This window comes from Pleurodeles waltl, chromosome 5 (genome assembly GCF_031143425.1).
Source record: "Pleurodeles waltl isolate 20211129_DDA chromosome 5, aPleWal1.hap1.20221129, whole genome shotgun sequence".
NCBI classification, from domain to species: domain Eukaryota; kingdom Metazoa; phylum Chordata; class Amphibia; order Caudata; family Salamandridae; genus Pleurodeles; species Pleurodeles waltl.
Window position 1 is genome coordinate 1,768,211,542 of NC_090444.1, and position 24,855 is coordinate 1,768,236,396.

Consider the following 24,855-nt stretch of genomic DNA (forward strand, 5'->3'; position numbering starts at 1 on the left):
GTCTCCCGCAGTTCCTTCTGAGAGCTGGACCTTGTTGGAGAGATTCCCCTGATGCTGCGCCCACTGGAACTTCAGGTCCCACTGCAGAGCCCGCATTTGCCATCTGGCTTTTTGAAATAGCAGGATGCAGGAGGCCATGAGGCCCAGCAGTCTCAGAGTCATTCTCACTGAAATCCAGGATAGAGGATGAAACATCGGTATCATAGCCTGAATATCCTGGACTCGCTTTTCAGGAGGATATGTCCTAAACTGCACTGTATCCAGAAAAGCTCTGATGAAAGGGAGCGATTGAGAAGAAGTCAGGTGTGACTTCGGCACGTCGATTGTGAACCTCAGCAAATGCAAAAGGTTTGCCGTGGTCTGGAGGTGGGAGACAACTGTCTGGGGCGAGTTCGCTTTCAACAGCCAATCGACGAGGTAGGGGGAAGACTGGGACCCCTAACCTGCGCAGATGAGCTGCCACCACTAATATCACTTTTGTGAATACTGGAGGGGCACTGGTAAGGCCAAAAGGGAGCACAGTAAACTGAAAGTGCTTGTGACCTACCACAAATCGTAGGTAACGTCTGTGGGCCAGCAAGACGGGAATGTGGAAGTATGCGTCCTGCAAGTCCAATGCTACCATCCAGTCTCCAGGATCCAGGGCAGATAGGACCTGAGCCAATGTCAACATTTTGAACTTCTTCTTGAGGAAGAGGTTGATGGACCGAAGATCTAATATAGGACAAAGACCTTTGTCCTTTTTCAGCATCAGAAAGTAGCGGGAATAGCAACTTCGACCTACCTCTGGCAACGGAACGCTCTCTATAGCTCCTTTAGCCAAAAGGGCTTGGACTTCCTAGCAGAGAAGCCCCATATGATCCTCCGATATGTGATTGTATGAAGGTGGCTTGACTGGAGGAGGTATCTCGAAAGGAGGGGAGTAGCCCCTTTGGACAATCTGGAGAACCCACCTGTCCTAGGTAACGGATTGCCATTGGGGCAGGTGATGGCAAATCCTGTCGCCAACTGGTTCCTGGTGTACCTGCAGACTAGGAAGGTTTGGAGGCTGAAGCGGGGCTGGGGTGGACTGGGCGACCTCCAGGCTCCCTGATTCCCGGGGGCGTGGGATCCCGGGACGACGCAGGGGCTGTACAGGATGCGCGGGCCGATGGCCAGGGGGAAAAGGACGTGGATGGGTGCCCCTTCCGTAGCCATGAAAGACGGACTGCTGTGGTCTAGGGGCAGGCGCGAGGCCAAGGGACTGGGCCGTGGCTCGAGAATCCTTGAAGCGCTCGAGCGCCGAGTCCGCCTTGTCTCCAAAGAGACGTGTGCCATCAAAGGGCATGTCTATCAAGGATTGCTGAACATCCCCTGAAAAGCTAGATGTTCTCAGCCAGGTGTGACGTCTCAATGCCACTGTCTATGCAACCATCTACCCAAAGAGTTGGTCGTATCCAGTCCACAATGAATCATAACTTTGCTGCGTCCCTCCCATCTGTTACGGCTTGGGAAAGGACAGTCCGAGCCTCCTCTGGAACTCAAGGCGGCACTTGTGCGACCGTATCCCAGAGAGTATGGGAATATCATGTTCATGGACCGCAGCGCTAGACTGTTGGAAGAACACAACTTCTTCCCCAAGTTGTCCAGTCTTTTTGGTTCCCTATCCAGGGGTACGGAAGGGAATGCGCCAGATGAAGAGGAAGCCTGGAGGTCAAGGCTCTCAGGCGTGGGGTGGGGAATTTTGGGTCTGTCGGCGAAGGCCGATGGTGGCGGGCAGTCGTCCTATTCACAGGAGCCCCTGTGCTGGGTCTGGGCCAAGTACCCAAAAGGACGGCCGTCAGTGCCTCATTAAAGAGAAAAAGGGGTTCTGATGTGGAAGACCCCGGCTGAAGCACGTCGGTTAGGATATTAGGCCTAACCTCCACAGAAGGTAGCTCGAGGTCCAAGACCTCGGCCGCCCTTCTCACCACAATGGAGTTTGAGTCACCCTACTCAGTAGCCATGGTAAGAGAAGAGAGCATACCAGTTTCAGGGGAGGTGTCTAGACCACTGGCATCATCCAAATCCTGCACCCAGTCCATTTGGGGGTGAAGCTGGTATTCTAAATGGTCCAAAGTCCACTCCATACTCTCCGCGTATCCATACCCATAAGCATAAGGGTCTGGATCAACCCTGGGCCCAGGAAAGCCCAAAGAGAACGGAATCGGTGTCAAGCGACGTTGTTCCGGCTCTAAGTCGTAGGGTATGAGAATGGGGTCGACGTAGTTTGTGGGCCCAACCGGCGTCGGAAGTATTGACGTCTGACCCGACACTGGGGAAGGTCGCAGTGGCACGACCGTCACTGGGACGGATACGCGATTGCATCCGGAGGAGCCCTCCGGAGCCGTGGCCGAAGCCGACGACTTTGACCCCAAGGGCCCCCACCAACTCACCTGTGCCCGAGGGCGCCGAAGGTGGGTTGGTCTGCCCAAAAATGAGGCGTATTGCCTCATAAAACTCTTTGAGCTAGGCAGGGGTGGATCCGGCTCCCGGGCAGTGCGGGACGACCCAGATAAAGGCTCTGAGGAAGGAGGCCTAAAGCGTTGATGCTCTTCCCGTGCCGCATCATCCGAGCGACAGAGTGAAGTTGAAGAACGCTTGCCCTTCTTCAACTTCTTCTTCTTATGACCCGAATGTCCCAATGACTTCGAGGACGAAGAGTGGTGGTGACTCCGCGGCCGGTCTCGAGACCTTCCTCTCGATCAAGACCATGAGCGCCGCAGAGTCGAGTGTCGGCCCGCCATGAGCTTTAGGGACCGCTCCCTCAAAGCATTGGGGTTCAGGGCCCGACACTCAGAGCACGACTTCGGGTCGTGATCGCACTCCAGACACCAAAGACACACGAGGTGCGGATCCGTCACCGACATCATTCGGTGACAGGAGTCGCAGGGCTTAAAATCGGTCTTGGTGGACATCCCTCCACGCATCCACGACCTCGTCAAAAAGAATTAGACAAAAGTGTTGTCGTAGTCAAAAAGTGACTGAGGTAGCTCTCAACGGATCTGCATGTAGGGTGGCGCAGAAATAAAAGAACTGACGTCAGCGCGCCAGAGTGGCGCCTATATACGACTGCAACATCATCACGGCAAACTCGACGCCAACGACGCCCGTGGAGTTGACTGATGCCATCTGATGGCACGCAGAGGTACTGCTCGAAGAAAAATCTCTGGATCTAGACTGACGCCTGGGGAAATTCAAAGGTAAGAAATCTGCAACTAGAGGTCTCTATCAGATATTTTCTTACATCCCATTTTGCATTTCTCAAATAGCGGTTTCTTAAAATTCGCTATTTAAGAAACGCAAAACGGGTTTTTGATACATCTGGCCCTAGATCACCTAATGCTCTAATTTTTATGGTAACTTGGTTGAGCAGTTAGGCCAATCTTGGAGAAGTGCAAAGCATTTGTTGTACTCACAGTATCACTCATGCAACACATTCGAAGGAATAACTCAAGACCAATTTATAAAAATACTTCAGATTTCTAAATACATTTTAAGACCATAATTATCAAAATTGGTTAAGTACTTTTGGAGATATGGATTTTTGAAGTTTAATAAAAACAGTCTTTTGTGCGTAATTAGGCATCATAGGGATCAATGAAAAGTCACATTTAAAACTACATATAAAATCGTACAGTTGAGTTACCAATTTTTTCTTTTGCAGGTTGGCCAAGGTCATTGGCAGGCACCCTGTACCAGCTGGAGAAGTTCGGGTGGCTTCTGGTTCTGGTGGGAGCAGCAATGGAAAGTCTCTAGAGGTGGTGCAGGGCCACTGCGAGTGACCACTTGGAAAAGCACTGCACAGGCAAGTTTAGAGGTGGGTCTTGGGGTCCTCTTGGAGTGTTGAGGTCGCAAGGGGCGAGGGATCCTTAGGACACAGCAGTATCTTCATTGCAGGACACAGGGATGCCAGGTGCAGAGCAAATTGGTGAGCCAGGAGCTGTGCGCAAATATGTTTTTGGGATCTGGAGGTAAGTCACTGTAAGGGCCACTTACAGGACAATGGTGGCCCTCTGGAGGGAGATCCGGGGTGTTCCTGAAGTCCCCCGACTGTGGCTTCCTCCTGGTCCTTTTTCATCCCCGGGAGGGCTGGTTTTCCTGGTGTCCGATGTCAGCTGACCCAGTGCCCAGGGTATTGGTACGGTTCGGCTTCAGGAGGGCGCAGTGCCATCAAACTTGGAACACTTGCAGGGTTTGTCCTCGTGGCCGTCAGGGTCGGCTGCGACTTCTGGTTCTGAAGTTACCGCCCGGTCAGTGAAGTGGCCCTCACTGGGTTGCTGGTTCGTTCTTTGTTGCAGAGTGGTACCTCCACTCTGGAGGGAGTTCTTGCGCAATTGGTGAAGCCCGGAGGTCCTCTGGGTCTCTTGAGGTCAGTCCAGTAGCTCCTTAGCAGTGACTGTCGCATCCTGGGTGCAGCAGGCAGGGTTTGGCACCTTTTCTTTGTTCAGCAGGTCCACAAGTCTTGTGCATTGGATCTTCTTTGGGCTGGTCTTCTTTGTGTCCTTCGAATCTGATTATCTGGTTTAGGGGTGCCCACTAAATACTGTATTTAGTGGGCGTTTTAGGGGGGTACCTGGTAGTGGCCAATGGGACACAGCTTTGGGTGGCTACACCCACTATAGTGACCACTTCCTGTGGGAAGGGTCACTTCCCTAACCCCGATTGGCTATTCTCCTTCCATCTAAGGTGGAAGAAAATGAACGAGTGTCCACCTGCGCAGGCAACACCTTAGGGGTGGTGAATGCCAGGTGGGGCAACTCCTTCTACCCTTTGTGTGGTTTCCAGCCTTTGCTCCCGCCAAAAGTGCGGGTTTGCAAATAGTCTGACCGTCTGCTGCTTGAAGCTCAGCGTCAGGGCAGTGCACATTCTTGAGAGAGGGTGTGTTAGTAGCTCCACCCAGGAAGGGCATTGTTTTACAAACCAGAGAGACAAGGCTCCCCCCCCCCCCAAGGTTTGTAGATAGGGTGTCTGGAGGTGGCAGGCTGGCTAGAACCAGTCAGCAACCATGCCAGGGTAGTAAGCTTTTATAGGGAGCACCTCTAAGGAGACCCCTGGGTTCATTTACGGATAAATCCAATACTGATACCAGTTTGGATTGATCATTCTGAGTTGTTTGATACCAAACAACCCAGGGTTCAGAGTGGCCATCATGTAGCTGGGAAACATGTTGACCAGTGTCCAGCACATGTATTAAAATGGCTGCTCTGTTCATTCACTATGTCCCATGTCTGGCAAGGACCCAGTGGGGCATACTGCTCATGCAGCTATGCCCTCGCATATATTATGGTGCACCCTGGCTTAGGACTGTAAGGCATGCCAGATGGGTGTCTTACCCATAGTAACTGCAGTGTATGGTGGTCAGGGCACACAGATAGTGTATCATGTCAAGTGTGTGTTTTAGGTGTGTACCAGGACACTCAGCCTGCAGTGGCAGTGCTGGGTGCATCTGGATGCATGGCCCTAGAGGGTGGCACAATCAGTGCTGCTGCCCTCACGGGCCTACCCATAGTATTCCCTGCCCTGGTACCTAGGTACCCTCTTATTAGGGACGTGTAGTGGTAGCTAAGGGTGTACACAATTGTGCCAATGCATCACCGCAGTTTTAGGGAGAGAGCTCTGGCCCAGGGAACCTGGTTAGCAGGGGCCATGGGGAGTACAACTTCCAGGATACATCAAACATCAGGCAAAAGGTGGGGGCTACCATGTCAAAAAGAGGCCTTTTCTCACAGCTGGAACATATTAGGTGGGAAGTCGGCAAAAAACGAATTCACAAGGCTGAGGTTGTTTTTATCAGAGGAATGTACAAGTCTGTCTCAGAACAAACATTACATTGGAAGTCTGGCCATCTCCTATGGGTGTTTTTGATGCAGACGAAGTACAGCCACAGTTTAATTTCATAAAGGACAGGGAGGGCTCCTCAAACCTTCTTCTTGAGGTGGTTTAAGGTATAACAGATGGGGAGACTTGGCGCTGAGACAGGAACTTGCATTTGGAGCAGAAGCGCTGCCCAGGATCTAATCTGTGATCCCAATTGGAGGACTCCTGCCTAGGCTAATCAAAGGTGAGGATGATGTCAACCTGTTATGTTCTGTAAGTTTCCTTTGACTGGTTTAATTATGGGGCGAGCTCAAGAGCGCTCTGTAGCCATGGCTCTGCTTGTATGGTGCGAGCTCACAAGCACTCTGTAACCATGGCTCTGATTGGGAGTGGGTTGGAATGTTTGTTTTTTATCTGCGACAGCATTCTGAGAAAGTCAGTTGTTTGGTGGCTTCTTGGAGTCTGGTCGCTGAGGGACACTCAAACCTCGAATTATAAAATAAAACGCTTTTAATCTACGTCGGTTGCGGAGAGCAGTTTTTTCAAGTAAACAACATAAATTGGCGACGAGGATGGGAAATATAAAACCTACGTGGGACTCCAAATTCATATGTGGAGAAGTGTCCCCCAGCAGGAGCGAACAAGGTCTTGAATTGGCTAGTCACGAACTGTCGCTGTTCATCGTTTTCATATGAAGGTGCTTCCTGGTAAGGCTGTACAAGGCTTGCAGCTCGACGAAAGTGAATGCATATTTTTCGGGTAATTTACAGCCGGACGTTTTGGATGTAAGGGGTGCGGACAGATTAAAGGTAATTATTGTTATTTGGAGCACTGCTGTGTGTGATTATGTTTGTGCACCTTTAAATACCGGTCTGTGGGTTTCCTGAGATCCAGGTTCAGCGCTGGAAATCGTTTCATCGCACCTGACACTTTCCGCTTGAACCTGAGCTTTCCTAGAATTAAAGAGGCAGGCGTGCTGTGTGGCTTTACTGGATTAAAAGGGGCAGGCGCACTGTGTGCCTTACAGTTGGAGCTGGGGCTCAAAAATTGAAGCTGTTTCACTAGAGACCCTTGCACTTGTTTTCAACGGATTTGTGAGGCACCATTCTTCCGGATTCCGCAGAGTGTTGACGACACATCTGTTGCAACATCAGTGATACACACACCTGGATCTGTGCGCACACCTTCGTCAATGTGGTGATGGGCACACCATTTTAAAAAAAAGAAGGATGGTGGAATTCATGACATTTAATAACTTATATGAAGATATATCCTGCATTAAGTGAAGTGTACATTTGAAGTTGATGTAATGTACATTTGAAAATTCACTATACATACGTAACGCTCATAGTTTTGGGAGTAATGAGGGCTTTTTATTCGGCACATTAGTAGTTGTGCAGAGAGTTACCTATTTTAAAGGGAAATTTACGATAAGAAAGTTACTTTTACCGCATTTTAATCATACAGATGGCAAATTTGCCAAGTGCATTTTCGAGTGAACCAGGATTGCCTAAAGCTAGATGAGCCAATGGTATAGGTTGTTCAAAAGTTATCTGATTGCAATAGATGGAATGGGCTTTCCTGCTGCAAGGAAGAAAGCTATGTTGTACAATTGTTTAGGCACAGAAGGGCAAAGAATTTTTGATCATTTACCAGAGGTGGAATTACGATCTACCACAGAAATGGATGAGTACACTGAAGCAGTTCAGAGATTAGAGAAACATTTCGAAAAAGAGCCAAGTATAATTGTGGAGAGACATAAGTTCTTTACTCACAAACAACATGAACATGAAACAATTAATGACTTTATTGCAGTATTGAGAACTTTGGCCTCTTCATGCGAGTTTTCAGGTCCAATAGAACAATATTTAAGGGATCAGTTGGTGGTGAATTGTTTCGATCACAGACTGACTGACTGTGTAAGTGCTTTACTTACCTGAGAAACTTAACCAACTTACCTCCCCCAGGAACTGTTGATTTGAGTGTCCGCTTTTAAAATAGCTTATTGCCATTTTAACCTAAACTGTGTAGTACTGTTTTAAATCAAAGTTCTATACTTACCTGTGTGAGGTGCCTTACCCCAAATCTGAATATTGTGGTTCTAAAATAAATTAAGAAAATATATTTTTCTATATAAAAACTATTGGCCTGGAGTTATGTCATTGAGTGTGTGCTCCTCATTTATTGCCTGTGTGTGTGTACAACAAATGCTTAATACTACCCTCTGATAAGCCTACTGCTCGACCACACTACCACAAAAAAAGAGCATTAGTATTATCTAATTTTGCCACTATCAACCTCTAAGGGGAACCCTTGGACTCTGTGCACACTATCTCTCACTTTGAGATAGTATATACAGAGCCAACTTCCTACACCCCCCAACAGGGGCCTTTCTTATGCCACTGGCTGGGCTGCTTGTGCCAGTCCTGGTGGTGACTAGAGTATCTGGTGGGCCTTACCAGGACCTCCCTCGGATAGCAGAGGCCTCTTGGACAAACTCTCACTACTAACACTGCTTTATCCTCAGTGTTCCATCCCGCAACCCATCTAGTGCACTGGGAACCAAACCCCTCCTTGGTTTGAGAAACCACGTATAGGGATTGGCCAAGCAGACTTCTCGAGCACCCTTGAATGGGCCAGGCCAGGGCTACATGCCCCAACATGCTGGAGAGCTTACTGAGAGACTCTGATGTCTGTTCCCAACCCTCCACTTCAAAAACTCTGGCCCTGACAAATTGGACTTAATCCTGGCGGACAAATGGGAGTCACAGACTGCCCTCAAGTTTAAAATGGGCACTGTGGCCCTTGACTTAGGAAAAGTAAGAAAAAACCTGCAAAAACTGGGCAGAAAGCTCCAACAACACACATCAGCCATGCTAGAAATCACCCCTAGACGGAAGAGCACAAGGTCCATCTGGAAAACTTGGTGGACTGCATTCGACTACTGGAGAGTTGAGCCGAAGACGTGGAAGGAAGGGCCAGACAGAACCCTGTGGTGGAGTGGTCTTGAAACATGGAAAATATCTATGTTCTATAAAACTGAACACCCATTTGTCTCTTCTAATTACTTGTGGTGGCCCTCTCAGGGGTGTAGAGGGCGAGGACATGACAACCTGGCTTCAATCGGTGGTCATTCCAAAGGAACTCTCTGCTACATATGTGGTGGATCGGGGCCCACCAATTTCTGGTCAACTGCCCTCCCCTTGAATCAGCGCCAAGATCAATAGTTGCCAGACTTTTGAACTTCTGAGACTGACACTTTACTTTATGAAAAGCCAGGTCAATGCATCTGATCACAGTGGATTCCTCCCGGGTCATGATCGTCTCAGACTTCACTCTAGTGGTCCAGGGTTGCCAGGCGTTCTTCCTTGACGTGAAGAGGGGGCGCCTCAACGTGGACCTCTCATTTTTCTGTTGAGGCTGTGGGTGATCGCGGACGACCAAACATACTTCTTTGAGGGCCACAGTCTTGGCTAGAGTAACACAATAGCCCAGCTGACCGACTGGTGAATCACGCAGAGCTTGCAAATGTTATGGCTGCTGGTGACAGCCCCTACATCGAATCAGGCATTCGAGGACAGCCCTGAGATTAGGGGCGGCCCCAGGTTCAGACTGGCCACGCACTCTGGTGAGGGACTTTCAGAAACATCCTTCCTCAGACTCTAACTCGGTGCTATTGCCACTGGAGATCCGCAACTGACCCACTAGATGGCAGATGATCTCCTAGGATTGCTGCCTGAACACCACAGACACAAGCACATCCCTCAGGGGTATGGGGACCTTTTTGATACAGGACAAGCTCCTTCCTGCCTCACACAACTTTCAGTTGATCCTCCTCTGGAAATGGACTCCATCCAATTTTACCACCCTGCTGGTCCAGAAGGCCCACTGCACCAACAAATGCCACTTTCACTGGTGAACACTTCTTACCCCCCTGGTAACTGCCACCCAGACGGTCTGGATTATCAGACTTACATGAACAAATTTTTCATTACGTTTATTTGGATAGCCTATTGGCCTCTGTCCTATAGGTTCACGAGCACAGTTCTCTTAACCACATGAAGCTCACACCACTCATTCTTCTCTATAGCATCACTCGGGCTGTGGGTGCTGTCCAATTTCCTTGCTTGGGTACTGCTCTGCACACTCCTCCTTGCTTACATGTTACTGTCCAAGATTCTGAGATGGACGCCTATAAGATCCAAAGTTGGAATATCAGGGGTAGAGGGTCTGCCACTAAATGTTACAAAATCCACTCCTAATTCAAGCAATCAGGAGCCCTTGTATGTTGTTTTTCTCCAAGAGGCTCATCTTGGCTGGTGGGAAGGCAGCCGCTTTCACCAACACTGGTGTGGCCAACTCTTCCACACTTTGTGCTCCTTACTCTCCATAGGAGTGGCAATTTGGAACCACTCTGGGGTCTTCTTCACTGAACACTCCCCAGTCGACAAAGAGGGATGTTGCGTCATACAGGGAGTGCAGAATTATTAGGCAAATGAGTATTTTGACCGCATCATCCTCTTTATGCATGTTGTCTTACTCCAAGCTGTATAGGCTCAAAAGCCTACTACCAATTAAGCATATTAGGTGATGTGCATCTCTGTAATGAGAAGGGGTGTGGTCTAATGACATCAACACCCTATATCAGGTGTGCATAATTATTAGGCAACTTCCTTTCCTTTGGCAAAATGGGTCAAAAGAAGGACTTGACAGGCTCCGAAAAGTCAAAAATAGTGAGATATCTTGCAGAGGGATGCAGCACTCTTAAAATTGCAAAGCTTCTGAAGCGTGATCATCGAACAATCAAGCGTTTCATTCAAAATTGTCAACAGGGTCGCAAGAAGCGTGTGGAAAAACCAAGGTGCAAAATAACTGCCCATGAACTGAGAAAAGTCAAGTGTGCAGCTGCCACGATGCCACTTGCCACCAGTTTGGCCATATTTCAGAGCTGCAACATCACTGGAGTGCCCAAAAGCTCAAGGTGTGCAATACTCAGAGACATGGCCAAGGTAAGAAAGGCTGAAAGACGACCACCACTGAACAAGACACACAAGCTGAAACGTCAAGACTGGGCCAATAAATATCTCAAGACTGATTTTTCTAAGGTTTTATGGACTGATGAAATGAGAGTGAGTCTTGATGGGCCAGATGGATGGGCCCGTGGCTGGATTGGTAAAGGGCAGAGAGCTCCAGTCCGACTCAGACGCCAGCAAGGTGGAGGTGGAGTACTGGTTTGGGCTGGTATCATCAAAGATGAGCTTGTGGGGCCTTTTCGGGTTGAGGATGGAGTCAAGCTCAACTCCCAGTCCTACTGCCAGTTCCTGGAAGACACCTTCTTCAAGGAAGAAGTCTGCATCCTTCAAGAAAAACATGATTTTCATGCAGGACAATGCTCCATCACACGCGTCCAAGTACTCCACAGCGTGGCTGGCAAGAAAGGGTATAAAAGAAGGAAATCTAATGACATGGCCTCCTTGTTCACCTGATCTGAACTCCATTGAGAACCTGTGGTCCATCATCAAATGTGAGATTTACAAGGAGGGAAAACAGTACACCTCTCTGAACAGTGTCTGGGAGGCTGTGGTTGCTGCTGCACGCAATGTTGATGGTGAACAGATCAAAACACTGACAGAATCCATGGATGGCAGGCTTTTGAGTGTCCTTGCAAAGAAAGGTGGCTATATTGGACACTGATTTGTTTTTGTTTTGTTTTGTTTTTGAATGTCAGAAATGTATATTTGTGAATGTTGAGATGTTATATTGGTTTGGTAATAATAAATAATTGAAATGGGTATATATTTTTTTTTTGTTAAGTTGCCTAATAATTATGCACAGTAATAGTCACCTGCACACACAGATATCCCCCTAACATAGCTAAAACTAAAAACAAACTAAAAACTACTTCCAAAAATATTCAGCTTTGATATTAATGAGTTTTTTGGGTTCATTGAGAACATGGTTGTTGTTCAATAATAAAATTAATCCTCAAAAATACAACTTGCCTAATAATTCTGCACTCCCTGTACGATATGGGTGACTTGACAGCAATCTATACTGTTGGGAAGCCTGTATGCTCTGAAATTTGACGAGCTGCAATTCTTCAACTCTCTCTGCCAAACTAGCATATTACAATGGCTGTTGGAATGGCGACTTTAACTCTCTGTTAGGCATTACCCTGGACAGATCCCAACCATTTTACCGGGCACACCGGTCACCAGCAATCCCAAAGCCCTAGTTGCATGGTTACAACTCTGGTTCCTAGTAGACATGTAGCGACCCCGAAACCCACAACACATTGGATGCTCCTTTTTCTTATGGAATGCTCCTTTTTCTCTTCGCCCCATGCCTACCTAGATTGTATATATTATGTTCAACTGATCACCTAGCCTCAATTATACACACTTCCTACCTGGTAGGACCTTTTCCAACCACAGTCTATTACATGCAGAGTCCTGACTGCAAAATTCTGCCACTCTGGACAGAGAATACTGCCTTTGAAGCCATGATTCAGGAGGCAATTACTACCTATTTTGCTCATAACTCTGACATGACCCCCCCCCCCCACCCGCCACTGAGTGGGGAGCCTTCAAGGGTGTGATATGGTGGGGTCTGTATTAACACAATCATAGGGGCCCGGCAAGTCCTGGATACGCGACTTCCGATTCCGCAATTAAGGAGGATTCTGCCTGACAGAGAGGGCTCCAGTCAACGCTGATGGAGCATGTTAAATATCTGGACTGAATGGCCACATGGCCTGCACCCCATGCAGAGACTGAAAAAACAGGCAAGTTTCTAGCTTGGAAGGTCACACCTCACCACTCGGAAACCCCCATTATCACTATTAGGGACTAGGGAGGTACACAACATACCACACAAAGGGAGATTATAGTGGTCTTCCGCACACATTACGCCATGGTATATCAAGAGGTTGCCCCCTTGACTCACTCTGCATGACACAACATCTCTGCAAGATGTGACTTGCCACACATACCAAGAGGACACATGATAGCCACGGAGGCCCCAAAACACAAAGGTATTTGAGATGCAATCCAGTTTGTTCCGAGAGGCCTTTCCCCCGTATTAAAGGGTTGCAACTCAAATTCTATGCAACTTACAACTCTTCCCTGGTTGCCACGTCTTTGACAGATGTTCCGTAAAGCTAGGGACCTCCTGCCCGCTCTGTGTGAGGCTTCTATGGTACCAACATCAAAGGCAGGCCAGGATGCATCCTTTCCTTCCTCATACTGACTGATCTCCCTCCTTTCCCTGGATTACAAAGTCCTCAGCAAAATTACTGTGTATTGAATAATACCCATTCAATCAGGCCTGATCCATGCAGGCCAGAAAGAGTTCTTTCCACGCAGCAATACCACCTGGGGAGAGGGATTAATTACTTTCTCCAAGTTCCTATTACATTAAGAAAAAGGCGTTTTTCATGATACTATTCCAGATACTAGCTTGCTGTTCCTCCAACCACCAAATACATGGAAATATCCTTCAATTATTCTATGCATGTGTTGTCACCCTTATTTTGCACCTATACCTATCCAATTGTACAGTCAATGCCTGTTGACCATGTTCTGACTGCCACTTGGCAATGGAATGCCTCTGAATTGCTTTAACGTAAATAAAACAATTTTTAACCCCTCTGGTGCACTGGACGAGCTGGACTCGCCCCCGGTCGCCGAGGACGAAACCAACTCGTCCTGCTATGGGCCCTCGGGGGAGGGAATGGCGAGGGCTGCACTTTTTGGACTTTGGGACACTGCCAAGTATAAAAATCCACAAGACCTAGACACATCTGAAAACTAAACACATGGGTGAGTCCAGGGTGGTATGCTGCACACTCCCCCCCACACCATTTTCTTACCCACAATGCCCTGCAAACCTCCAACTTTGCTGGAAAACACACATTTTTCCCACATTTTTGTGATGGAACCTTCTGGAATCTGCAGAATCCACAAAATTCCTACCACCCAGCATTGTTTTATTTTTCAAACCGCCCTTTTGGTTCCGCTTTGTTTCCCCCTCAATTTCAACATGTTTTTGGCTCTTCCCTGTCACATGCACTTGGCCCACCTACACAAGTGAGGTATAATTGTTACCGGGAGACTGAGGGGAACGTTGGGTGGTAGGAAATTTGTCCCGGTGTGGTGATCCCACACAGAAATGTGGGATAAATCTGATTTTGTAGCTAAATTTGAGGTTTGCTGAGCATTCTGGTTAAGAAAACACTGGGGGATCCGCGCAAGTCACACCTCCCTGGACTCCCTCGGGTGTCTAGTTTTCAGAAATGTTTGGGTTTGGTAGGTTTCCCTACATGGCTGCTGTGCCCAGGACCAAAAACGCAGGTGCCCCCTCACCCCTGCAAAAACAGGTAGTTTTATATTTGATCATTTTAATGAGTCCACATTGTGTTTTGGGGCATTTCCTTTCACAGGCACTAGGCCTACCCACAGAAGTGAGGTACTATTTTTATTGGGTGACTTGGGGAAGGATGGGTGGAAGCAAATGTGTGGCTCCTCTTAGATTCCAGAACTTTCTATCACCGAAATTTGAGCAAAACGTTTTTTTTTTTGCCAAAGTTTGCAAAGGATTCTGGGTAACAGAACCTGGTGAGAGCCCCACAAGTCAACCCATCTTGGATTTCCCTAGGTGTCTAGATTTGAAAAATGCACAGGTTTGGTAGGCTTCCACAGGTGCCGGCTGAGTTAGAAGCCAAAAGCCACAGCTAGGCACTGCTCGGTTTTCTTTGGGAAAATGTGATGTGTCCACGTTGTGTGTTGGGGCATTTCCTGTCGCGGGCACTAGGTCTACTCACAAACGTGAGGTACCATTTTTATCGGGAGACTTGGGGGAATGCTGGGTGGAAGGAAATTTGTGGCTCTTCTCAAATTCCAAAACTTTCTGTCACCGAAATGTGAGGAAAAAGTGGGTTTTTTTGGCCACATTTTGAGGTCTGCAAAGGATTCTGGGTAACAGAACCTGGTGAGATCCCCCAAAAGTCACCCCATCTTTGATTCCCCTAGGTGGCTAGTTTTAAAAAAATGCACAGGCTTGGTAGGTTTCCCTAGGTGTCGGCTGAGCTAGAGACCAAAATCCACAGCTAGGCACTTTGCAAAAAACATGTGAGATTTCAATGTAAAAATGTGATGTGTCCAAGTTGCGTTTCCTGTTGCAGGCACTAGGCCTACCCATACAAGTGAGGTACCATTTTTATCAGGGAACTTAAGGGAACACAGAATAGAAGAACAATTGTTATTGCCCCTTGTCCTTCTCTACATTTTGTTCCTTCCAAATGTAAGACGGTGTGTAAAAAAGAAGTCTATTTGAGAAATGCACTGTAATTCACATGCTAATATGGGGACCCCGGAATTCAGAGATGTGCAAATAACCACTGCTTCTCAACACCTTATCTTGAGCCCATTTTGGATATACAAAGGTTTTCTTGATACCTATTTTTCACTCTTTATATTTCAGCAAATGAATTGCTGTATACCCTGTATAGAAGGAAAACCCATTGCAAGGTGCATCTCACTTATTGGATCTGGGCACCTACGGTTCCTGATGAACCTACAAGCCCTATATATCCCCACAACCAGAGGAGTCCAGCAGGCGTAATGGTATATTGCTTTAAAAAAAAAATCTGACATCGCAGGAAAACATTACAGAGTAAAATGTGGAGAAAAATGGCTGTTTTGTTCACTTCAATTTCAATTTATTTTTAAATTCAGCTGTTATTTTCTATAGGAAAACCATGTAGAATCTACACAAATGACCCCCCTGCTGAATTCTGAATTTTGTCTACTTTTCAGAAATGTTTAGCTTTCCGGGATCCAGCATTCGTTTGTCATCCATTTCTGTCACTAAGTGGAAGGAGGCTAAAAGCACAAAAAATAGTACAAATGGGGAATGTCCCAGTAAAATGCCAAAATTGTGTTGAAAACTGTGGTTTTCTGATTCAAGTCTGCCTGTTCCTGAAAGCTGGGAGGATGGTGATTTTAGCACCGCAAACCCTTTGTTGATGCCATCTTCAGGGAAAAAAACCAGAAGTCTTCTTCTGCAGCCCTTTTTCCCCATTTTTTATTTTTTTTTTAAACTAAATTTTCGCTGTATTTTGGTTAATTTCCTGGTCTCCTCCAGGGGAACCCCCAAACTAATGTTACCTCTAGAATCCCTAGGATGTTGAAAAAAAATGACGCAAATTTTGCGTGGGTAGCTTATGTGGACAAAACGTTATGAGGGCCTAATCGCGAACTGCCCGAAATAGCCAAAAAAAGGTCTGGCACCTGAGGGGGGAAAAGGCATGGTAGCGAAGGGGTTAAAAAAAAAATGCTAGTTTTAAAACTGTTTTTGTCTGATATAATGGGCCAGACAAACTTTCAGCTAAATAAGGCAAATCACTTCTTCTTGGCAAGTGATAGTACTTTGCAGTTTTGACAAGAAAAACAAATTCTTCCACTTTAAGGAATAACATAACCTAATTGAAGGACATTTTATTTCTTTCAAGTTTTCCATACAGGCTGGTACAAGATTTAAGTGACCATACAGTCAAAATTAATGTTGAGAGGGTTCAGTGTTGGATGTGATACTAAAATTTGGTTGGTAAGTCCGGAGTGTATTGCAGCTTCTTGAGGGGTTTTATGGACATTTGACGTAAGTCAGGGTCTTGCCACTGTCTCAGCCACTATAGCACAATTTATATCATTTTTAGATGGATACCTTTGAAATGTCAGTATCGCAGCTGGAATTAATGGGATTGGTGAAAAATGAGTAAAGACATGGCCTTGACTATCTGATAAAAAGAGCATTCTGTAGTGATCCCCGATCTAGTAGCCTCAACGCAAAGTCTCAGCACTTTTTTTTGTCTTCTGCTGTTGCAAAACTGTCTACCAAAGGTGTTTGTCTCTCTTTAAAAGTGCTGTATAAAAAGTTGCCTTTCAATACCCATATGTGTGATTTTTCAAAATACTGACTGAGAAAGTCAGCTTGGATATTCATTTCTTAATGTGTACTGCTGTTAGGTTCAGTTTGCTGGTTAATGCCCAATTCAAAATCGACTGATCTTGCATCAAAAGAGATCTCAATCTGGTGACTCTTTATCTGCTTAAATAGTGGACAACTATAGTGTTATATGTTTCTATCTGAATGTTCGACAAAGGTTTTACAGTTGGGAGGAAGGATTTAAGAACTAGATGGACCACTCTATAATGGGGATAGTTTAGGTAGAATGAGTTTTCCCTCCATGCCAACTGCCCCAGAAGAACAAATTGTGGAGATGAGCTCCCTATTCCATAAGAAAGGCATCTGTTACTATGCTCAGAGATGGACGTTCTATTTGAAAAAACACTCCCGCAAGCAAACTGTGCCTATGGCACCACCATTCCAATGATTGTTTTACTGCTGTGGTCAGAATCAAGGTGTCATCCCAATTGTATTTTCCTGACACCATTGGTCCTCTAAACATTGCTGGAAAGGTTTTATATGGAATCTTGCATTTGGAATAATGCATATGAATGCAGTCACAGAGCCTATCAGTGAGGCTATTTGTCTCACAGTCAAGTATAAGGATGTTTGAGGATGTGCCAGTGTTCCACGACAGATAAAATTCTCCTCTCTAAAGTAATCCAACGCTGGAAACGGTGTTGCAAATGAATTTTGGTAACTGGTCTAAAGACCTAGGTTGTTCAGCAGCTTTAATGTTGTTAGGAAATGCTGTTCCACTTTCCCCAGAATGTAAGCATTTAGCTGCCAGTCTTCCAGGTAGGGATAAATGATCCCTTTCCTTCTTAAGTAGGCTGCTTTCACAGCCATGCATTATGAAAAAGTGCATAAGCAGCTTTGGGGCCAAAAGACTGTACTGTGTACTGCTAGTGATTATTTGCCACTACAAAATGGAGGAATTTCCTCTGGGTTGCACCACTGGAATGTGGAAATCTGCACGTATTCAATCTTTTTGACTTAGATGTGGATATATTTGATGCATGGCTAGCATGTTAAATAAATGTTTCCTTCTTGATAAATTTGTTTGTGTATCACAGATCTGAAATTGGTCTGATGTCTTGTTTTTGACAGTTTCTCTGTACTAGAAAGAATCTGGATTAAACCGTAAGCCTTTCTGATCTGATAGGAGTGTTTGAGTGTCCCTTTTCTTAAAAGGATTGATGTTTCTTTCCTGGTAGTGGATAGTTGGGGCTCTGAAGTTGGTTTTGGTGGGACTGATGGTGGAGTGGTCTTGAAACATGGAAGATATCTATGTTCTATAATACCGAACAACCATTTGTCTCTTCTAATTAAAGTCCACTCTGCCATATGCAAGGGTACCGCTACCCCAATGCAGTGGTTAATGGCGGGGGTATTAACCTGTCACTGTCTCACGCCAGAAATGTCCGTCACTAGAGGGAAGAGAAATTGTTAAGGTTGTTTTTTGACTTTGAAGCTCAGCTCTGGTAAGGATGCCTCTGACCCCAAGGATAGTGTTGTTGTTGCTGCTGTTGATGAGAAGGCAAATGAGGGTTTTGAATTCGACAGTGATAGAATTTGCCATCCCTATACTGTTGTCTGAAGAACATTTTCATTACTCAAGGTCAACTACTTTCAAGGTCTTTGGTTCATTTTTTATTATTAACATTTATTATCATCATTTCTTCCTCTGTTTCCTCTGTCCAAAACCTAGTGATCTTGAAAAGGGGAGATTCACAGTTTTCAATTGTGCCTCTGGCTTCAGGGTAGTGAGTCGGAGTCAGGATGATCTTCAAACTGATATGCCTAGTGTAAGGAAATGCCTCCTTGGTATGGTTATCCCCTGACCTTTTTCCTTTGCTGATGCCAAGTTTTGATTTGAAAGTGTGCTGAGGCCTGCTAACCAGGCCCCAGCACCAGTGTTCTTTCCCTAACCTGTACTTTTGTTTCCACAATTGGCACACCCTGGCATCCAGATAAGTCCCTTGTAACTGGTACCCCTGGTACCAAGGGCCCTGATGCCAGGGAAGGTCTCTAAGGGCTGCAGCATGTCTTATGCCACCCTGGGGACCCCTCACTCAGCACAGACACACTGCTTGCCAGCTTGTGTGTGCTGGTGGGGATAAAAAGACTCAGCACAGACACACTGCTTGCCAGCTTGTGTGTGCTAGTGGGGATAAAAAGACTAAGTCGACATGGCACTCCCCTCAGGGTGCCAAGCCAACCTCACGCTGCCTATGAAGTATAGATAAGTCACCCCTTTAGCAGGCCTTACAGCCCTAAGGCAGGGTGCACTATACCATAGGTGACGGCATAAGTGCATGAGTGCATGAGCACTAGGCCCCTACAGTGTCTAAGCAAAACCTTAGACATTGTAAGTGCAGGGTAGCCATAAGAGTATATGGTCTGGGAGTCTGTCATGCACGAACTCCACAGCACCATAATGGCTACACTGAAAACTGTGAAGTTTGGTATCAAACTTCTCAGCACAATAAATGCACACTGATGCCAGTGTACATTTTATTGTAACATACACCCCAGAGGGCACCTTAGAGGTTCCCCCTGAAACCTTAACCGACTATCCGTGTAGGCTGACTAGTTTTAGCAGCCTGCCACACACCAGACATGTTGCTGGCCACATGGGGAGAGTGCCTTTGTCCCTCTGTGGCTAGTAACAAAGCCTGTACTGGGTAGAGATGCTTATCACCTCCCCCTGCAGGAACTGTAACACCTGGCGGTCAGCCTCTAAGGCTCACCCCGTTTGTTACAGCACCCCAGGGCACTCCAGCTAGTGGAGTTGCCCACCCCCTCCGGCCACGGCCCCACTTTTGGCGGCAAGGCCGGAGGAGATAATGAGAAAAACAAGGAGGAGTCACTGGCCAGTCAGGACAGCCCCTAAGGTGTCCTGAGCTGAGGTGACTCTAACTTTTAGAAATCCTCCATCTTGTAGATGGAGGATTTCCCCAATAGGATTAGGGATGTGCCCCCCTCCCCTCAGGGAGGAGGCACAAAGAGGGTGTAGTCACCCTCAGGGCTAGTAGCCATTGGCTACTAACCCCCCAGACCTAAACACCCCCCTAAATTCAGTATTTAGGGGCTCCCCAGAACCTAGGAACTCAGATTCCTGCAACCTAAGAAGAAGAGGACTGCTGAACTGAAAAACCTGCAGAGAAGACGGAGACACCAACTGCTTTGGCCCCAGCCCTACCGGCCTGTCTCCCACTTCTAAAGACACTGCTCCAGCGACGCGTTCCCAGGGTCCAGCAACCTCTGAAGCCTCAGAGGACTACCCGGCATCTAGAAGGACCAAGAACTCCCGAGGACAGCGGCTCTGTTCACCAAAGACTGCAACTTTGCAACAAAGAAGCAACTTTGAAACAACACACGTTTCCCGCCGGAAGCGTGAGACTTTGCACTCTGCACCCGACGCCCCCGGCTCGACTTGTGGAGAAAAAACACCACAGGGAGGACTCCCCGGCGACTACGAGACCCTGAGTAGCCGGAGCTGACCCCCCTGAGTCCCCACAGCGACGCCTGCAGAGAGAATCCTGAGGCTCCCCCTGACGTGACTGCCTGCTCTAAAGACCCGACGCCTGGTAAAGACTCTGCACCCGCAGCCCCCAGGACCTGAAGGATCCAACCTCCAGTGCAGGAGCGACCCCCAGGTGGCCCTCTCCCTTGCCCAGGTGGTGGCTACCCCGAGGAGCCCCCCCCTTGCCTGCCTGCATCGCTGAAGAGACCCCTTGGTCTCCCATTGATTTCTATTGCGAACCTGACGCTTGTTTGCACACTGCACCCGGCCGCCCCCGTGCCGCCGAGGGTGTACTTTCTGTGCTGACTTGTGTCCCCCCCGGTGCCCTACAAAACCCCCCTGGTCTGCCCTCCGAAGACGCGGGTACTTACCTGCTGGCAGACTGGAACCGGGGCACCCCCTTCTCCATTGAAGCCTATGCGTTTTGGGCACCACTTTGACCTCTGCACCTGACCGGCCCTGAGCTGCTGGTGTGGTAACTTTGGGGTTGCTCTGAACCCCCAACGGTGGGCTACCTTGGACCCAAACTTGAACCCCGTAGGTGGTTTACTTACCTGCAAAAACTAGCAAACACTTACCTCCCTCAGGAACTGTTGAAAATTGCAGTGTCTAGTTTTAAAATAGCTATATGTCATTTATGTGACAATTGTATATGCTATTTTGCTAATTCAAAGTTCCTAAAGTACCTACATGAAATACCTTTCATTTGAAGTATTACTTGTAAATCTTGAACCTGTGGTTCTTAAAATAAACTAAGAAAAGATATTTTTCTATACAAAAACCTATTGGCCTGGAATTGTCTCTGAGTGTGTGTTCCTCATTTATTGCCTGTGTGTGTACAACAAATGCTTAACACTACCCTCTGATAAGCCTACTGCTCGACCACACTACCACAAAATAGTGCATTAGAATTATCTCTTTTTCGCCACTATCTTACCTCTAAGAGGAACCCTTGGACTCTGTGCATACTATTCCTTACTTTGAAATAGTGCATACAGAGCCAACTTCCTACACCTAGCAATATCCAGCAACTGCAACTCAGTTTTATTAACTGCAGCGCTAATTATCTAGTTATCTACCAGAAGGTTCTTTTGTAGCATTCCAGTGAAATCATGCTGATGGCGCTTCAGAACGTCTTCTATGAAAGAACACATGCTTTCAGAAATTTCTCCTTGGTAGAAAGACAGTAGTAGCGCTGTTTTTTTAAAAATATGCAGCAAATGTATTACACAGCTGTCCCACGGCATCTAGGCACTTGCTTTCACTCTCTGGTGGAGCTGTGGTTTCCAGATCAGAAACTTGTCTTCTTCTCACTGAAGTAACTATTCCAGAGTCCGGTTTAGGTTCTGACTTTAAGTGAGAGTCATGTTGTGCCTTGTACTTTTTAAGCTGCCTTTGTGTTGCTTCTCTCATTTGTATAGATTCTAGAATCACAGAAATATTTGGCTGTGGGGTCCCTAGAGGGATGTTTAATTTAGTAGCACTGCTTTCTAAAATGTAATGGAAGGTATAAATGTCATCTACTGGAGAGGTGCGAGATGGAGATGAAGTTGATGATGTTGGTATACAGGATGTAGTGCCATCTGAGGCTGTGGATGAGGATCCAGATCTTGATGAAGATCAGAAAAGCTTTCAGAAGTCTGGTGAGGTGAAACAGATGATCATCGAGGAGATATTTTTCATTTCTTAGCGGAGACACAGAATTAGATCTCAACATTATTATCACAGAAATTTGTAAACGTTGTAACGGCTCCTGTGGCAGAACCTTAAATAGTATAATAGTTTTTAGTGGACTCAGTGATAGTAGAAGAGGATCTAGTGAAATTGGTCATGATATAAAAGGAGGAAGAGCTCTACTGCTTTCTTAAGTGTGGCGGATAAAGAAGATGTTGAAAATCTTGGTGTATCTACACTTTGTTGTTCCGGCAACGTAAGTTGTGGAGAATGTAAAAATGGAGATGACTCCAAAGACAGAAGTGACAGAGATGGAGCACAGTCATGGTTGGTGACAGATGTGATCTCTTTGACATTAATGTTTAGCTGTGCACGTCATTGATGGCGATTTCGATGTTAACAAAATATGGGATGCTGCTGTTGAGGACACTGGCATCCTCTTCAGCACCAAGTAATGACCATGCTTTTACGTTGGTTGATGAGTTTTTCTCAAGGAGAGATGGCATATCCAAGGAGAGATGCCATATTTTGAGAAGAAATCCTGTCAAGAATCTGCAATGGTTACACTTGACAGAAAAGGTTTGAAGATGCTCAGTGAAGCTGTTAAAGGAAAGATTTGTCTTGACTGTTTCAGATATAGATGTGTGAAACCTCTCATGTGCTACGAAGGTCCTGCTCACATGAGCCAAAAAAAAGAACTGGCTCTTTGAGGTAACTGCCAGTAGGGTGCACTATAGGCAGAAGAACCTCTTGGATTCTAATGTCACAGGGCCCTTTTTATCATTCTACAATTAAAGTCTATTGGAATACATTGTCGTTTGCTTCTCGTCACACACTTTCTAATTCCTACACTTTAAATGCTATAACGCAGTTTTGAAACTGTTATTTGGATTCAGCATATTCTCCCAGGAAAACTGTCTGTCACACAGTGTGGCACATCATGAAAACACATGGACATTAATACCATGTGTGAATTTTAAATAAAAAATAGATTTCTAAAACAAGTTCTCCAGGGTCCCCGCAGGCAGCAGAGAATTATGCTAGTGTTTATGACTATTAATAAAAATTCATCAAAGTGAAAGCAGTAGAAAAAGACAGAATTGAAACAAAAAGTATGCATTGCATAACTTTTTTAACATATTACAAAATGCACACAGAGGACTGAAAAGACATAGAGTAATGTGTTCTCTTTTTAAATAACAAAATGCTTCACTGTCGTATTTGCATTGTAACATCCACTAATGTAATGCAAGAGATAAACAGATGACACTCACCCAACCAATCAAACCTGGCCGTAGTTCACAAAAATATTTGAGATCAAAGGTCCCAATACGAGGGTTTAATTCACGCCCAATGAAGAAGTCATAAATAAAGTTTCCTGCAAATAAATTTGATAATAGTAAACTTTCTTTTTATTTGTTTATTATAAATAAGATACAGAACTTAAATACAACAGTTTTCATATCATCAATTTTGTTAATTCACTTTACAAATACAATTATTGAGCAATTTCATGTATGTGCATGGAAAGCAAACAGTTAAACATTTTGGGATTTTTTTCTAACTTTAGATCTTGCTATAACGAGACCTGCTAAGACTGGGTGCCACTGACTTGCAGATTTTACAGCATAAAAAACATCAGTTGGACATGCTGCAATAAATTTGTATTTAAAATAGACATACAATGCTATTTATTTATTTTCAAATTTGTATAGCGCATCGATTATCCCTTAAGGGTTGTCCTGGCACTAAAAGGATAAGAAGCATCAGAACAATACGGCAGAGTAAAACAATGAACTGAAAGGCTATATTTTGATAATTTTTCTAAAAATCAAGAAACTTGTTTGTGATTTTATCTTAAAGAAAGCTCATTCCAGACCTCAGTGGCACAATGATACAAAGATGAGTCGCCCCGGTGAGCTTCCTTAACTCCTTCCCACAGGCCCCATTAAAAGTTCCCCGCTGGGTCACTGGGTGGAGACAGTGTTTCCACCCACTTGCCCAGCGGGTATGGCCTACAACACTGACGCAGGCTCATAATAGAGCCGGCGGCAATGCTGTAGTGCATAGGGTGCAGCAGCACCCATCGCAATGTTCAGTGCTGCAAAGCAGACAGTAAACATCGCGACAGGGCTGGCCGGGGGGGCTCTGCACTGCCCATGACAAAAGCATGGGCAGAACAGGCCAACACCTGGGGCATCCTGCACCCCGTCTCCGCCAGCCTTTACATGGTGGTGCTACCGCTATGTAAAGGCTGGCGGAGACGGGGATCGTAATCCCCAGGGCGGCGCTGCCTTCTTAACATCTAATATATGAAGAGCTCTTTCTGCAACAGAATTCGGTCAAGGAAAAAAATAGTGGCTCAATAAATTGGTTGAAGTGAAATTGAGATACTATCTTGGGTAGGAATTTAGGGCTGGTGCAGAGAACCACTTTATCTCTGTGTTTCTGGAAGAATAGTTCTTTTAAGGCTAAAGACTGGAGCTTACTAAAATGCCTAGGTGAAGTGATGGCAAGTAAAAATGCAACCTTCCAAGAAATAAATTGAAGAGGTCATGAGTGTAGAGGTTAAAGTGGAGGAGCCATGAGTTTTTTTTAAGTAAGACATTAAGATTCCAGGAACGTTCAGGAGGAACCCTTGGTGGAATAACTTGTTCAAGTTCTTCCATGAAGGCTTTGATGACTAGAATTTTGAAGATAGAAAGGTGCTGTCTATTTTGGAGGTAGGCAGCTATTGCAGCAAGATGGAACCATATTGAAGTGTATTCTAATTTTTTCTTTTGCAGGTGAAGTAGGTAGAAGACAATGGGCCTGATTACAACTTTGGCGGAGGGGGTTAATCCCTCCCA

The 24,855-nt window shown here is 46.1% G+C and overlaps 1 protein-coding gene across 2 annotated transcripts in view; it reads right to left on the reverse strand.

Annotated features, from left to right (window-relative positions):
• Positions 1–24,855, reverse strand: part of LBR (lamin B receptor) — a 489,903-nt gene that overhangs the window by 95,598 nt on the left and 369,450 nt on the right. For both annotated transcript variants that reach the window (XM_069236198.1, XM_069236197.1), the window contains one exon: positions 23,281–23,384. In XM_069236198.1, coding sequence (XP_069092299.1) covers positions 23,281–23,384 — 104 coding nt within the window. The remainder of the gene's footprint in view (positions 1–23,280; positions 23,385–24,855) is intronic.